Below are 16,694 nucleotides of genomic sequence, written 5' to 3' on the forward strand. Positions count from 1 at the left end.
TCGTTACATTGTGGAACTCCCTGCCCCAGGATGTGGTGACGGCTGCCAACTTGGAAGGCTTTAAGAGGGGAATGGACATGTTCATGGAGGAAAGGGGTATTCATGGCTACTAGTCAAGATGAATGCTAATCGTGATGGAAGCCTATTCCCTACAGTGTCAGAGGAGCATGCCTATTTTACAGACAGGACAATGCTGCTGCAGTCGTCTTGCTCATGGGCTTTCTAGTGGCACCTGGTTGGCCACTGTGTGAACAGACTGCTGGACTCGATGGGCCTTGGTCTGATCCAGCAGGGCTTTTCTTATGTTCTTCCAAACTGCCTGAGCCTCCTGGGAGATGCCAGAACCCTCCCCACCACACACACACCCCTTGGGTAACAAGTCCCACCCCCTCCCCCTGCCGAGCTGCCACCATCCAGTGCCAAGGCTGGGCTGACCGCAACCAACCTCTGGCCCCTCGTCCACATGCTGACTTCCCCGACCTGCAGAGATACTCACCCCTTCCTTGAACAAGCGAGATAAAACCCACAGTACAATGCAGAGCACATAGACCACAATGGTGTGCTGGTTGCACAAACTCAGACCACAGCAAAAGGCTCCGACTTTACAGACCTGCAAAAGGGAGGAAGGGCATGTTTAACAGAGGTTCTTTCCATCAGCTTGGCTATTTTTTGAAAACATTGTCTTGCCGTCACAATAACCGTGCAGGGTAAGAGGAGGAGGAGGAGGAGGAGGAGGAGAAGAGGAGGAGTTGGAGTTGGTATTTATACGCCAACTTTCTCTGCCACTTAAGGAACACTCTAACCGGCTTACAATCACCTGCCCTTCCCCTCCCCACAACAGACACCCTGTGAGGTAGGTGGGGCTGAGAGAGCTCTGGGTTCGATTCCCGCTCTTCCACATGAGCAGCGGACTCCAATCTGGTGAAACGGGTTGGTTTCCCCACTCCTCCACATGAGGCCAGCTGGGTGACCTTGGGCCAGTCACAGTTCTCTCCGAACTCTCTCAGCCCCACGTACCTCACAAAGTGTCTGTTGTGGGGAGAGGAAGGGAAGTACAGATTGTAAGTCGGTTTGAGTCTCCTTAAAGGTAGACAAAAAGTGGGGTATAAAAACCCAACCCTTCTTCTCACATGAACGTTTTGCAATTAAAAACCAGACACAGACATTTTTGCTTGGTGTTGATTTTACATGGGCTCTGCTGGCATGATGTCTAGCTTCATTCCAGGTGTAGGGGATTACCGAATCTCAATTTAAGTGGGGAAAACCCTACATAGAGAGATACAGTCGAGATGTAGTTTTACTCTGCTCTGGTTAGACCTCACCTAGAGTACTGTGTTCAGTTCTGGGCACTGCAATTCAAGAAAGATGCAGACAAGCTGGAACAGGTCCAGAGGAGGGCAACAAGGATGGCGAGGGGTCTGGAGACCAAGTCCTATGAGGAAAGGTTGAAAGAGCTGGGTATGTTGAGCCTGAAGAGGAGAAGACTGAGAGGGGATATGATAACCATCTTCAAGTACTTGAAGGGCTGTCATAGAGAGGAGGGTGCCCAGTTGTTTTCTGTTGCCCCAGAAGGTCGGACCAGAACCAACGGCTTGAAATTAAATCAGAAGAGTTTCCATCTAGACATTAGGAAGAATTTTCCAACAGTTAGTGGTTCCTCAGTGGAACAGGCTTCCTCGGAAGGTGGTCAGCTCTCCTTCCCTGGAGGTTTTGAAGCAGAGGCAAGATGGCCATCTGTCAGCAATGCTGATTTTATGACCATAGGCAGATGATGAGAGGAAGGGCATCTTGGCCATCTTCTGGGCATGGTGTAGGTGTCTCTGGGGGTGTGAGGGGGGGGAGGTGGTTGTGAATTTCCTGCACTGTGCAGGGGGCTGGACTAGATGACCCTGGTGGTCCCTTCCAACTCTATGATTCTATGAGTCCATGTCCAGCATACTGGCACCTCTTTCTGGCTGGCCCCTTCACAAAGAGGCAGGCAGAGGTGGCACCAGGGGCAACTGCAGAGAAGGTGGCGAGGAAAGAAGATATAATCGGTCATGCCCAATGATGGCATCATCAGCTGGAACAACGTTCATCAGCCACCCTGTTGTCTTCTATGTAGGCCTCCATTGTGAGTATTGGCACCTTGTTTGGTTTGGTGTGTTTTTTTTTTAAGGGAAAAAAAAAAAAGAAAAGAACCGGTGACGTTTTTCGATCCTGCACAGGTTACCTTTGATCTCTCCTCCAGGGAAGCCGCCTCCTCGAAGCGCACGGAGAGCGCCATCAGCAGCCCCACAAACAGATTGTTTAAGCTGAAAACCTCCGCCGCGATGGACCACTGCCATGTGAGGCGAGAAAACGAAAACATCCCCGCGGTAAAGATGCCTGCAGCGTGCGCGCCAGAAAGCCTGCAAACACAGATAACAAGAATGCATCTCCTTTGCCAACCGCCATCACCGCAAGAAAAAAACAAACCACCAAACAAAAACTTCACTGCCCTTCCCCGTCACCGTCCTCACCCGCCCCGAAATGCAAAACTACACCAGAAAAATACACGCCTCCTTGCTTATGCAGTTCACAATGGATCCCTGGGTAAACACCACTGCAAACGACAAGAAAGCCAGGAATAATCTGAATGTCATAACCCTGCTTTTTTACGGCAGGGGTGAGCTCTGCAATGCTGCGAGAAGGCACGAAGTCGAGCTACGGAAAGAACGGACTCTGCACATGGGCAGAGGCAGCCTTTCATACACGCACGTGCACTATTATACAACTATGCTGGACAACCAAAAAGAAAAATGAGCGGGTTGTAGATCAAACCAAGCCTAAATTCTCCTTAGAAGCGACAAGGACTAAATGAAGGCTGTTGTACTTTGGTCACATTATGAGAAGACAAGAGTCATTGGAAAGGACAGTCATGCTAGGAAATGTTGAAGGCAGCAGGAAAAGAGGAAGACCCAACAAGAGATGGACTGACTGTATAAAGGAAGTCACGGCTCTCAGTTTGCAAGACCTGAGCAAAGCTGTTAAGGATTTTGGAGGACGTTGATTCATAGGGTCGCCATGAGTTGGAAGCGACTTGACAGCACTTATCATAAGAGACACACCTTATAGATGAGTTGATTTTAAAATGCAGTCAGGAAAGACAATAATGCTGGGGAAAGTCAAAGGCAGCAGGAAAAGAGGAACATAAGAACATAAGAAAAGCCATGCTTGATCAGACCCAGGCCCATCAAGTCCAGCAGTCTGTTCACACAGTGGCCAACCAGGGGCCTCTAGGAAGCCCCCAAACAAGACGGCTGCAGCAGCATCGTCCTGCCTGTATTCCACAGCCCCTAATGGAATAGGCATGCTCCTCTGATCCCGGAGAGAATAGGTATTTATCATGACGAGTATCTATTTGGGTAGCCTAGGTTCCAGAAAGAGAGGTTTTTTGGCTGCCATTTTACATTTGAACCCAGGACTTCCCACCTAGCAAATGGCAATCTTACAGAGCAGTCCTAAACAGAGTCACTTTGGGTTCAGTGGACTCAGATTGGAGAAACGCTGCATAAGACTGCAGCCAGTGATCCACGCCCCTACTAGCAACACCAACATGCAAAACTCACTATTCTCCCTTCACGACTCTATAAACAGTAGATCCCAAATATGCCCATGACTGGATACAGAATGCTGGGAGTGAATTACGGGTTTACGCTAGAGAATCGGAAAGGTTTCTGCTGGAAAAACTCAATAGGTCTCGGTGCTGTGCTCACATCCTGACCTATTTGGAGCGGGAACTCAAGACAGGGTTAAGTTAGGGGAGGGGCTTCCTTAATGCCCCCTTTTGCAAAAACGAAAACCTATTCACTGTAACTAGGAAGCATGCCTGCCTGCAGATTTATAGTAATCCATTCCAGCCTAATTCAGAACAGACTTGCAAAAAAAGCCACTGAACATCAGGTCACCTACGACAAGCAAAAAGGTCTTCCAGGAGACTAGATGGAGAAGCTTCTGTAAATTTTGTGGGGAAATCGGTTTGTTTCATTTTTCCTTTCTGGCCAAAAGGGCTAGAATCTATTCTATGATTCTAACCCAGACCTTTTCTGAGAAGGTGGGCCAATAGAAATAAACTTATGAGCTATACTTTTTGCAGATTTATTTGCAATTATGATTCGTTTTATGATTTATTTGCAATTATGATTTCTGTGTATACGTTTTGGTTTTCGCAAAAGGGGGCCCCTCCCCTAACTTAACCCTCTTGAGATCCCACCCCAAACAGATTCTTATGTTCTTATTAGAGTCGCATTTATCAATCGCTATTTCTTGAATGGGTGTGCCACATGCAGATGCCATCGGAGCCCAGTTGGGAGAAGGACAGGGCAGATGAAAGTCTCCTATCACCAATCTAAAGGCCTCCTATCCTTGCAAAAAAAAAGTTTGGGGGGCTGAAACAATCCCGCCTCCCCGCTTCAACTCCAATACGCAGGGTTTTGTGTTACCCTAGTATTGCCAGAAAATATTATTGCCATGGTACACAGATACCAGGAGCCCTGTGGCGCAGAGTGTTAAGCTGCAATACTGCAGTCAAAAGCTCTGCTCACGACCTGAGTTCGATCCCGATGGAAGTCAGTTTCAGGTAGCCGGCTCAAGGTGGACTCAGCCTTCCATCCTTCCGAGGTCGGTGAAATTAGGACCCAGCTTGCTGGGGGTAAAGGGAAGATGAGTGGGGAAGGCACTGGCAAACCACCCCGTAAACAAAGTCTGCCTAGGAAACGTCGGGATGTGACGTCACCCCATGTGTCAGGAATGACCCGGTGCTTGCACAGGGCACCTTTACCTTTTACACAGATAGCAGCTACCACTCCGCAGGCACTGGGAGTTCGAGACACAGAAAGGGATCACGTCTAGCGACCACACCCCCATCACTGTTTACTGATCCAGGGAGAAAGAATGGATCCTGGATGACATGGAATCGTAGCAGTGGACTACACTAAACTACAACCGACAAAGTTTCCACAATTAACATAATAAAAAGATACAGTACAAATTAATCGGCCTTATACCTAGCCAGACCGTGCTCCACCCAAGTTCAGCATTATCTACTCTGACTGGCAGTGTTTTTCCAGGGTCCGTTTTGTGGCTGGCTCCGCCTCCCGTCGCAGCCATTTAGTGACTGGCTCCGCCTCATGTGGCAGCCATACTGTGGCTGGCTCCAGCTCAAAGCGCTCAAAGGTATTTATTACAGTCCAAAACCAGCAAATACAGCAAAAAGACAATACAAAAAACGGGAACATTATTAAAAAATAATCATGGTACACATCAACCATGAATACAGATAAACGTAACGTATTGTTGGCTCCAGCCCCCGTGGCAGCCATAGTGTAGTTGGCTCCGCCTCCCGTGGCAGCCACATTGTGGTTGGCTCCACTTCCCATGGCAGCCATATTGTAGTTGGCTCCGCCTCCTGTGGCAGTCACATTGTGGTTGGCTCCACCTCCCATGGCAGCAACATTGTGGTTGGCTCCGCCTCCCGTGGCAGCCACATTGTAGTTGGCTCCGCCTCCCAAGGCAGCCACATTGTGGTTGGCTCCGCCTCCCGTGGCAGCCACATTGTAGTTGGCTCCGCCTCCCGTGGCAGCCACATTGTGGTTGGCTCCGCCTCCCGTGGCAGCCACATTGTAGTTGGCTCCGCCTCCCAAGGCAGCCACATTGTGGTTGGCTCCGCCTCCCATGGCAGCCACATTGTAGTTGGCTCCGCCTCCCAAGGCAGCCATACTGTGGTTTCTTCACTGAATTCTGAAAGTGCCCACAGGCTCAAAACGGTTGGGGACCTAGTTTGACGCGCTAACCACTATACCACACTAGCTCTCAACATATGATGCTTAAGAGTCAGACATCAAGTTCATACAGCCCAGCCCTCCCCACGCTGATTTGCAAGGGGTCTCTAAGGCAAAAAGTCTTTGCAGGCCCCAATATCCAAGATGCTGGCATTACTAAGGATTAAACGGGGAAACCTGTGTGCAAACACAGCCTCTTCCACAAGTGAGCCAACAGGTATCTATCTCCCTACCCAGCGTCCCTATTCATTATGTCTGAAATCCTATGCGTACGCTTTGGTTTTAATTCTACCTCTATTTCCTCTGCTGCTAATTTTATTATTTAATCCTCGGCCTGTTATTTCCTTTTTCTTTTTTTAATTCTCCACTCTGCTTTCATGATTGAAGATGCTGTTTTATTACCTGCTGCTGTTTTAATAAGACACTACACTCCCCGCTGCTGCTAATTCACCTTTTATGCTGGTTTTTTGTTTTGTTTTATGGGCACGTCTAAAAGAGACGTCAGTGCGTGTCTCAAGACGGCTGTGAGCCACCTCGGGTGGTTTTTAATGGAGAGAGTGGATTATAAATACATGGTAAATAAATAGATCTCGTAAGGGAAGTGTTTTCTCACCATATGGCATACAGAGAGCCAAGATGTTCAATACTGACCTGGAGAACAACCCCAAAAGAGATGCTCTTTTGAAAGTTCCTTATTCCACTGATGAAAAATTATTTTATTATTCAGAAGACTGTCCCACCCACACTTCCTCATATGTATAGCCCACATCTGGAATGAGAAAAGCCAGATGTTCAAGCTGGATTCAGAAAAGGAAGATCATATTGCAAATTTGCGTTGGTTACTGGAGCACACGAGAATTTCGGGAGAAAATCAGCTTGTGTTTCACAGATTACGGCAAAGCTTTTGACTGCGTGGATCATGAAAAGCTATGGCTGCTTTTAACGGGAATGGGTGTGTCCCAGTATCTGATCATTTTGATGCGCAACCTGTACTCTGGACTGTAAGAACAGAATATGAAGAAACATAACGGTTTCCTATTGGCAAAGGTGTTAGGCAAGGATGTATTTTACCCAGCTATCACTTCAATCTATGTGCGGAACATATCAAAAGGAAAGCTGGATTCGATCTAGATGAAGGTGGAGTGAAAACCGGGAGGAGGAACATTAACAATTGGTGGCATGCAGATGACACCACATTACTGGAAGAAAATAGTGAAGACTTGAAATGACTACTGCTGTTGGGTCTTTTCCTTCTGCCTTTAACTTTTCCTAGCATGATTGTCTTTTCCAGTGACTCTTGTCTTCTCATAATGTGACCAAATTACGATAGCCTCAGTTTAGTCATTTCAGCTTCCGACTCATGGCGACTCTATGAATGGAAGTCCTCCAAAATGTCCTATCTTTGACCGCCTTGCTCAGCTCTTGCAAATTGAAGGCTGTGGCTTCCTTTATTGAGTCAATCCATCTCTTGTTGGGTCTTCCTCTTTTCCTGCTGCCCTCAACTTTTCCTAGCATGACTGTCTTTTCCAGTGACTCGTCTTCTCATAATGTGACCAAATTACGATAGCCTCAGTTTAGTCATTTCAGCTTCTAGGATCAGTTCAGGCTTGGTTTGATCTATAACCCACTGATTTGGTTTTTTTTTTTTTGGCAGTTCACGGTATCCGTAACGCTCTCCTCCAACACCACATTTCAAAGGAATCTACTTTCTTCCAATAAGATTTCTTCATTGTCCAGCTTTCACAACCATACATAGTAACAGGAAAAAAGATGGCATGAATTAGCTTGATCTTGGTTGCCAGTGATACATCCTTACACTTTTAGGGCGAAAACGCGTGGTCACTTTATCCTCCTTTAATCCCTGATTTAGCCAGGATCGAACTCACATTAGGCGAAACGCATGCATTTGATCCTGGCTGAATCCTGGCTGAAACAGGGATTAAAGGAGGATAAAGCGACCATGCATTTTCAAACTTATTAATCTTTTCTAGCTCCTTCTTGGCTGCCCTTCCCAGTCTCCCTCTCCTTCTGATTTCTTGGCTGCAATTTCCCTTTTGGTTGATGATGGAGCCAAGGAATAGAAAGCCTTGAACAATTTCAGTGTCCTCATTGTCCACCTTGTGTGTTGTGTGTTAAGTGCCGTCAAGTCGCTTCCGACTCATGGCGACCCTATGAATGAAAGTCCTCCAAAATGTCCTATCTTTGACAGCCTTGCTCAGATCTTGCAAATTGAAGGCTGTGGCTTCCTTTATTGAGTCAATCCATCTCTTGTTGGGTCTTCCTCTTTTCCTGCTGCCCTCAACTTTTCCTAGCATGACTGTCTTTTCCAGTGACTCTTGTTGTCTCATGACGTGATCAAAATACGATAGCCCCAGTTTAGTCATTTTAGCTTCTAGGGTCAGTTCAGGCTTGATTTGATCTATAACCCATTGATTTGTTTTTTTGGCAGTCCACATCCGTCACACTCTCCTCCAACACAACATTTCAAAGGAATCTATTTTCTTCCTATCAGCTTTCTTCACTGTCCAGCTTTCACACCCATACATAGTAATAGGGAATACGATGGCATGAATTAATCTAGTCTTGGTGGCCAGTGACACATCCTTACACTTCAAAATCTTGTCTAGCTCCTTCATGGCTGCCCTTCCCTGACTCAATCTCCTTCTGATTTCTTGGCTGCAGTCTCCCTTTTGGTTGATGATGGAGCCAAGGAATAGAAAGTCTTGAACAATTTCAATTTCCTCATTGTCAACCTTAAAAGTTGTGTAATTCTCTTGTATTCATTACTTTTGTTTTCTTGACGTTCAGCTGTAGTCCTGCTTTGGCACTTTCTCTTTTAACTTTCAGCAGTAGTCATTTCAAGCAGTCTTAAATAGCGGTTTTAAAATCTTTTGGTTTTGTGTATTTTTCTGTATTTTATTTTTATTGTAAGCTGCATTTGCTCCATAAGGAAGAAAGGCTGCTAATAGATGCTTTAAATAAACAAAATAAATAAATATCGGGAGATGCATTCTGCTAGGTATGGAGGTCCCAGGCCATGATTCAAAGCCCCTGATTTTAATTCTTCCCCTTTTAAATAGCATACACAGTCCTTTCCCTTCTCTATTCTGGTATGATTTATTACAATATTTATATCCTGCCTTTACTCTTGGCTCAAGGCAGCATCCTATTAGACAGATATTATGCAGAAATAAAATCCCTTAACTATCTATCCAATCACCTTCTTTCCTTTAAGCTCATACAATTTGCCCTCTTAGACATTTTCCTAACTGTTGGCTTTGGGTTTTTAATTTTTAAAAAAACAACAACTTTATTTTAAAAAGAAGAAGAGTTGGTTTTTATACTCTGCTTTTCTCTATCTTTAAGGAGTCACAAAGTGGCTTACAATCACCTTCCCTTCCCCAGACACAAGAACAAGCGTCCAGTAGCACCTTAAAGATTAACAAAATTTCAGGCAGGGTATAAGGTGGGTGTAAGGGTATCTAAAGAAGTGAGCTGCGGCTCACGAAAGCTCACACCCTGCCAGAAATTTTATTAGTCTTTAAGGTGACCGACTAACACGGCTAAGAGAACTGTGACTAGCCCAAGGTCACCCAGCAGGCTTCATGTGGAGGAGAGGGGAAACCAACCCGGATCTCCAGATTAGAGTCTGCCACTCGTGTGGAGGAGCGGGGAATCAAACCCGATCCTCCAGATCAGAGTTTGCCGCTCTTAACTGCTACGCCACACCGGCTCTCAAAATAAATAAATACAATACAATACCAAGAGTCTAGAACAGAAATTACTAAAAAAAAATCAGCTGCGAAATATACATGCTCAAGCTAAATGCACACTCTAGACCACTGGTTCCCAACCAGGGGTCCGTGGACCCCAGGCGTCCGCGAGAACTAAATTAAGGTCCGCGAAACAAAGTTATAAACCCATAATAAATTAATATTTTCAATTAAAAGTTCTCTATTATGAAAATATATATTCAAATATTATTCTAAGCTTAATGTTTAACTAACAGTTATGATTAAAGTTTATTTTCAAATTCTCGGAATTTTTATTTTGAACCTTGGGGTCCCTGCACTGAACAAAAAAGTCCTAGTGGTCCCTAGTCAAAAAAAGGTTGGGAACCACTGCTCTAGACAAAAAAAATTTCCATTTTTCAAACTTTTCAGCGGCGTAAGACAGATTAGTTTACTCAGACGAATACACCCGGACAATTTCTCCAGCCACTCCTCCTCCTTTGGGATTATATTTTTCTTCCCATTTGGGGCAAGTATTAACCTTGCCGAGGTTTTACTGCGTTAAGCACAAATTCAGGGACTTCTTTCGGAACCACCAAGTTCCTTCATCCTCATACAATGAGCCCTCTAAGACATTTTTCCTAGCTGTCGGCTTCGGTTTTAATGGTACCACGCACTTTCCACGAGCCTCCTGGTTGAAAGGCCGCCGAGAAAAATAACACAACACCCGACCACCTTCTCATTCTCTGCCCAGAGCTGCCATCATTCTTGAGCTGCTGGTTGCCAGAAATGGACAAGGAATTCCAAGTATGGTTCGCTATTTCTGAATAACGCTGCGATTTCTCTTAGCCTTCAGCCAACGTGCTCCTTGATCATCAATCTAAAGCACTGGTTCCCAACCGGGGGTCCGTGGACCGCCAGGGGTCCGCGAGAACTAAATTAAGGTCCTCGAAACAAAGTTATAAACCCATAATAAATTAATATTTTCAATTAAAAGTTCTCTATTATAAAAATAAACATTAAACTTAGAATAATATTTGAATATATAACTAACAGTTGTGATTGAAGTTTATTTTCAAATTTTCGGAATTTTTATTTTGAACCTTGGGGTCCCTGCACCGAACAAAAAACTCCTAGTGGTCCCTGGTCAAAAAAAGGTTGGGAACCACCGATCTAAAGGAAGGAAGCTTGGACTCTTGAAATCTCATACCCCAAAAGTCTTGTTGGCCTCTAAGATACTCCCGGACTCGAAGCTAGCTCTTCTACCACAGACCAACACGGCTGCCCTCTGAAACAATCATAAAAACTTTGAAATTGTTGCTTGAAAGCACCTCTGCCTTGGTCCCAGAAGTATGAAGTCTGAATTCAAGGGCCAGCGTGGTGTAGTGGTTAAGAGCGGTGGGTAAAATATATCAACACCTGAATAAAACCGATACATCCAATGGATTAAAAACAGTCTGGGAAAAAGATGTAGGGATAAAAATAGAACAGAATATATGGGGGAAATTATGGAAGACACAAAGTAGGGAAACCATATCAGTGGCTCTTAAAGAGAATTCCTTGAAATTACTGCACAGGTGGTATATCACTCCAATACATCTAGCAAGAATAAGAAATATTCACAATCTGGAATGCTGGAGAAAGTGTCAACAACCTGGCGATTATATACATATGTGGTGGACATGCCCATTAGTATCTCAGTTTCAGAGGGAAATCTTTGCAGAAATTTCAAAAACCACACGTCAAAACATATGTGTTACACCTGCCTTACTATCAATATGGGGGGAGCGTCACCAAAGAAAAAGTCTAAAGGATTAATAGTGTTCATGTTAATGGCTGCTCGAAAGGTTATAGCAAGAAATTGGAAAACAGCAGAACTCTTAACGTTACACTCTTGGTATTCTGAACTGTGGCAAATAGCCATGGCAGAAAAATTAACACATCAACTTAGAGTTAGCAAAGGTAAGGCCAACATACTGAACTTTCATGAAACATGGCACGACTTCATCTCATATACAAACCAGAAAGAAATTCAACATATATCCAAACAATTTCAAAGATTATGGGAAATGAATTAAAGTTGTAACAACCCTTCCTCTACCTTTTTATTATTATTATTATTTATTTATTTTCTCTCACTCCTAATTGTATTAACCATCTAATTCGTAATTGTACTCCTCTTATATATTTATCTATTTGTTTACAAGAATACTAAGCCACCGACCATAAGTGCGGAAAAGATAGCTTTCCGGGTTTTTTTTTTTTTGTTTTGTTTTTTAATTGTTTTTGTCTTGACTGACAGTCTTATATTGTTTGTTTCCATGTTTGTGAATTGTAATTGTATTTACCGGTATATATGTTAATAAATTTTTTTAAAAAAAGAGCGGTGGTTTGGAGTGGTGGACTCTGATCTGGAGAACCGGGTTTGATTCCCCCACTCCTCCACATGAGCAGCACAGGCTAATCTGGTGATCTGGGTTGGTTTCCCCACTCCTGCACATGAAGCCAGCTGGGTGACCTTGGGCTAGTCACACTCTCTCAGCCCCACCTATCTCACAGGGTGTCTGTTGTGGGGAGGGGAAGGGAAGGTGATTGTAAGCCGGTTTGAATCTCCCTTAAGTGGTAGAGAAAGTCGGCATAGAAAAACTCTTCTTCTTCATTGAGGCAACAAACCACAGCCTCGGCTGCACCATCTCAGACTGAAGGAGGCAGGCTGACATGATGGAACACATATCCATCCTCCCTCCCCCCCCCCCTGCCCAAATTTAAAAATACCCTTCAGATGGAAAATTAGCATGTCTGGGAAAGCGAGCCTGGAGCAGCTAGTCTTTTAGATGCAGGGATTATTGATTGCTTGAATGAATGCTTGAATAGGGGACTAGAGCAACTGTCCTATGGGGAGCGGTTAGGACGCTTAGGGCTGTTTAGCTTGGAAACATGGTGGAACCCAGGCAGGATGGTGCTGCTGCAGTCGTCTTGCTTGTGGGCTTCCTAGAGGCACCTGGTTGGCCACTGTGTGAGCAGACTTCTGGACTTGATGGGCCTCGGTCTGATCCAGCATGGACTTTCTCATGTTTCTTATATTTCTTATATTAAGGCTTTAAGAGGGGTGTGGACGTGTTCATGGAGGAGGATCCAGCAGGGCTTTTCTTGTGTTCTTATGTTCTTATGAATGGGGGTGGGGGGACGTTGTCGTATGAGCTCTGGCCTGCAACATGAAAACAGCACTGCACAGTCAGTTTGCCCACCCCAGTGAGAATTAAACTTAACTATGACGCATGGTGTCATTCTGCTCATAAAAGTCACTTCTGGCCCCAGTCCTAGGACTCCCACCCTCTCCAAACTAGATGACCCCGGTGGTCCCTTCCAACTCTTTGATTCTATGATATGTTTAAGGGAGGCGTCCTGTCAGCTACAATGTCAACAATTAGACACTTGACTCAATCCTTTGCTAAAGAGTCGCTGGGGTGTCCGGTATATCTTGAACATAATTTTTCTTCCCCTTTCTTCTGGGTTCTTCACTTTGAGAATTAAAACTCCTTCCGGTGGAGAGCCAGAGGAGGATGCTATGACCCTGAGGCCTCTATAGACCTAGAATCCCCGAGGCAACATACAACCACAAAGGAGAGTCCTAAGGGTCCCTTTCCTCTGTCCTTCTATTTTGCAGAATCCACCCCCTCCTCCAAATCCACGCACAATTCATTTAGCCAACAGCACCAACATGGTCACCGGAACTGCTTTAAAAAACAACTTTTTAATTTTTTTTAATTATTATTGTATTTGTTTGTATTTGTTTGTTTTGTTTAATGTTATAAAAATAAAAAAATATTGAAAAAATAAAAAATAAAAAACAACAACACGGATCTTTGCATTTATATATTTAGGGTGTTTCGACGCTGCCTCTGCAGAGTTTCAGCTAACTACCGGCTTGCAACGAAAACACTGTCACAATATAAAAACTAGCCACTGGACATCAGCAGCATAAAAATTATACATAAAATTATATATATACAGCATAAATTATATCATACAAATGAAGCAGACAATTAAAAAGCGGGTAAGATAAAAACCCTTAATTAGAAACCTGGGGGGGGGGGACAGATGTGTTTTGGCCAGGTGTCTTAAACAAAGCAAAGTAGGCCGCAGGCAACCCTCAAGGGGTTCCAAAGGCGAGGGTGCCACCGCAGAAAATGCCCTGTCTCTAGCCGCCATCCACCTCACACTTGAAAGCAGGGGGCACAGAGAAGAAGAAATATTGGGCAGGATCCTGTGGATCTCTTCCCGCATCAGTAGCACTTTCCTCTGTTGCAAGGAACCTTTCCTGAGACAAGGGGCTCTCCTACATCAAGAGAGGTCTCCTTGCTCCGGAGGAAAAGTGCCACCACTCCTGGAACAGAACGGGGAGATCCAACTCACCAGTCATACATATAGCAAGCCAGTGTGGTATAGTGGTTATCAGCGGTGGTTTGGAGCGGTGGACTCTAATCTGGAGAACCGGGTTTGATTCCCCCACTCCTCCATGTGAGCGGCGGAGGCGGATCTGGTGAACTGGGTTTGTTTCCCCCGTTCCTCCACACGAAGCCAGCTGGGTGACCTTGGGCTAGTCACAGCTCTCTTAGAGCTCTCTCAGCCCCACCTACCTCACAGGGTGTCTGTTGTGGGGAGGGGAGGGGAAGGTGATTGTAAGACGGGTTTTTTCTTCCTTGAGTGGTAGAGAAAGTCGGCATATAAAAACCAACTCTTCTTCTATATGTGCACAACATGATTACGCTATAAATAGTGAGGTGGCTCCCACCCTAGTCTACCACTCCACTGTGAAAAGTTTACTTATTAAAATATTTATACCCCACTTTTCCTTTTGGCTCAAGTTTGAACACCTTCCTCCACTCTAAGGAACCTTCCTCCAAATTGGGGTTCTTCCATTGAAGGAAGAGCCATGTAAGTTGGTGGAAAGTCCCTTGGCCTCGAGGAAAGCTACTTATTCATTTTATTTACTTAATTTATAGCCTGCCATTCTCCCCAACAGGGGCCATTGTGGCTTATATCATTCTCCTCTTCTTCATTTTATCCTCACAACAACCCTGCGAGGTAGGTTAAGCTGAGAGTGTGTGACTGGCCTACGGTCACCCAGCAAGCTTCCATGGCACAAGTGGGGATCCCAACCGGGGTCTCCCAGTAATTCAACATGGCAGCTGAGAGTTTTATTTCCCCCCTGCCCGCCAAAACAACACTTAACTATCCCGGACCGTGATCCAAAATATTAAGTTGGTTTTTGCCCACTGAAGTCAGGCAGACAGAGCGTGTGTGTGTTTGTGTGTCAGTCCTAACACATCAATGGCTGAAATAACCCGACCATTTGTTGGGTAACGCCTAGTAGACCAAGGACACAATCAGGTCGGTTCTCAGATGCAAATCTATTCTAAAAGAATGCTTGTTTCAAGTTTGCTTATTTTTCATATTTATAGCCCGCCCTCATTCACAATCCAACTGGGCTCAGGGCAGGTAACAACTTTTAAAATCACATAAAATCATAAAACGGCAATCAAAATCCAACAATTATAACAACTATTAAACAAGATGGCAATAAAATGAAGAAGAAGGAGGAGGAAGAGGAGGAGGAGGAGATGGTTTTTATATGCTGACTTTCTCTACCACTTAAGGGAGACTCAAACCGACTTACAATCACCTACCCTTCCCCTCCCCACAACAGACACCCTGTGAGGTAGGTGGGGCTGAGAGAGCTCTAACAGAGCTGTAACTTGCCCAAAGTCACCCAACGAGCTTTTTGTGGGAAAACAAATCCAGCTCACCAGATTAGCCTCCGCCGCTCACGTGGAGAAGAGGGGAATCAGACCTGGTTCTCCAGATCAGAGTCCACCGCTCCAAACCACCGCTCTTAACCACTACAGCCACTGTGGGCCGGACAAGCAAATGAACCCCCAGCAAATCCCATTCACTTCAATGGCCACTGCACAGGACGTCTGAACGGGTTATACCCCTTGTGCGTTTTGGCCAGTCCAATCATACAAATGAAACAAATAACAATAAATGATAATTTGGCGGAATATTTGACGCCAGGGACTTTCCTTTGATAACTCCCTCAGGACTTTTCTGAAGACCTATACAGGGAAGCTGCACTACCACGACCCGCAAAAGCATTTCATGCTGAAACCCATTTCAGGACACTCTTCCCTCTGCAAGATACAAAAACTCCCAACACGGCGAGACGTTCCCAACTTTTCGTGGGCCGGGGTTATTTCGGAAGGCAGCTAGACCTCGGCTGTGACCCGATCTATCGTTTGAGCCATGCATTTTCAAATACATATATATATATACATATATATATATATATATATATATATATATATATATATATATATATATATATATATATATATATATACACATACGACATGAAACATGCACCTATTTTATTGCTTTGGCTGGTCTCGTTTAAGCAGGGTCCACATTCCAGCAGAATCAAAAAAGAGGGTCGGCAGAAAAGAGAGAGAAACTCGGCATGAAACAGATTTAGCAATTTAAATGTTTTATAAGGGTTTTTTTTTTTTTGTAATTGAGGAAACTTTTCATAATCTGACATTTGTTAAAAAAAAAAAACCCACTTATTAGAAATTATGCAGCGGAGTAGCTGTGGAAATATGAGCCTGCTTCACAATTACGGAGTCGGGCTAGGAAGCCCTCGCCTATTGTATGGAGTGGCATAAACCCCACGGAGGGCCTATCAGCTCACTGGCAGGCAGGGGGCTGCGCCATTCAAAACGAGAGATACAAGCTTCAGGGCAAAAACCTGGCAGCTCTCTCCTGACCCCCAAATCCCCGGCTGGTGACAGATTCAAGCTCCATAGCAAATTAGACCTTCTCAAATTACAATTGGGGAAGACAGATTCCATTAGCAGTATCTGAAATTGAGTGGAGAGCCGCTCCCGTTATCAGACCTGAGTCATAAGCGGTGCTATTAATCAGAGCTATGATAGCATTTATATATTTCAAGCTATCTTGCCGCCGCTGTGATATTCCGCTACAAAGGGTTGATGGGACTTAGAGGAGGGAACAATGGAGCTTTCCGGGAAAAGCAGAGTAAATCAAGAAAGTCTATGACTCGCGCACATTCGGAAGGGATTGCGGTTTACATAAATTTTCT

General features: G+C 44.8%; 1 protein-coding gene across 1 annotated transcript in view; it reads right to left on the bottom strand.

Annotated features, from left to right (window-relative positions):
- The window catches only part of TMEM260 (transmembrane protein 260), a 44,241-nt gene that overhangs the window by 15,796 nt on the left and 11,751 nt on the right, over positions 1-16,694 (bottom strand). Inside the window, exons 2-3 of the mRNA XM_056851728.1 lie at positions 2,213-2,390; positions 497-610 (exon numbers count right to left, since the gene is read on the bottom strand). Coding sequence (XP_056707706.1) covers positions 497-610; positions 2,213-2,350 — 252 coding nt within the window. The 5' untranslated portion in view covers positions 2,351-2,390. The remainder of the gene's footprint in view (positions 1-496; positions 611-2,212; positions 2,391-16,694) is intronic.

This window comes from Euleptes europaea, chromosome 6 (assembly GCF_029931775.1).
Source record: "Euleptes europaea isolate rEulEur1 chromosome 6, rEulEur1.hap1, whole genome shotgun sequence".
Lineage (NCBI taxonomy): Eukaryota > Metazoa > Chordata > Lepidosauria > Squamata > Sphaerodactylidae > Euleptes > Euleptes europaea.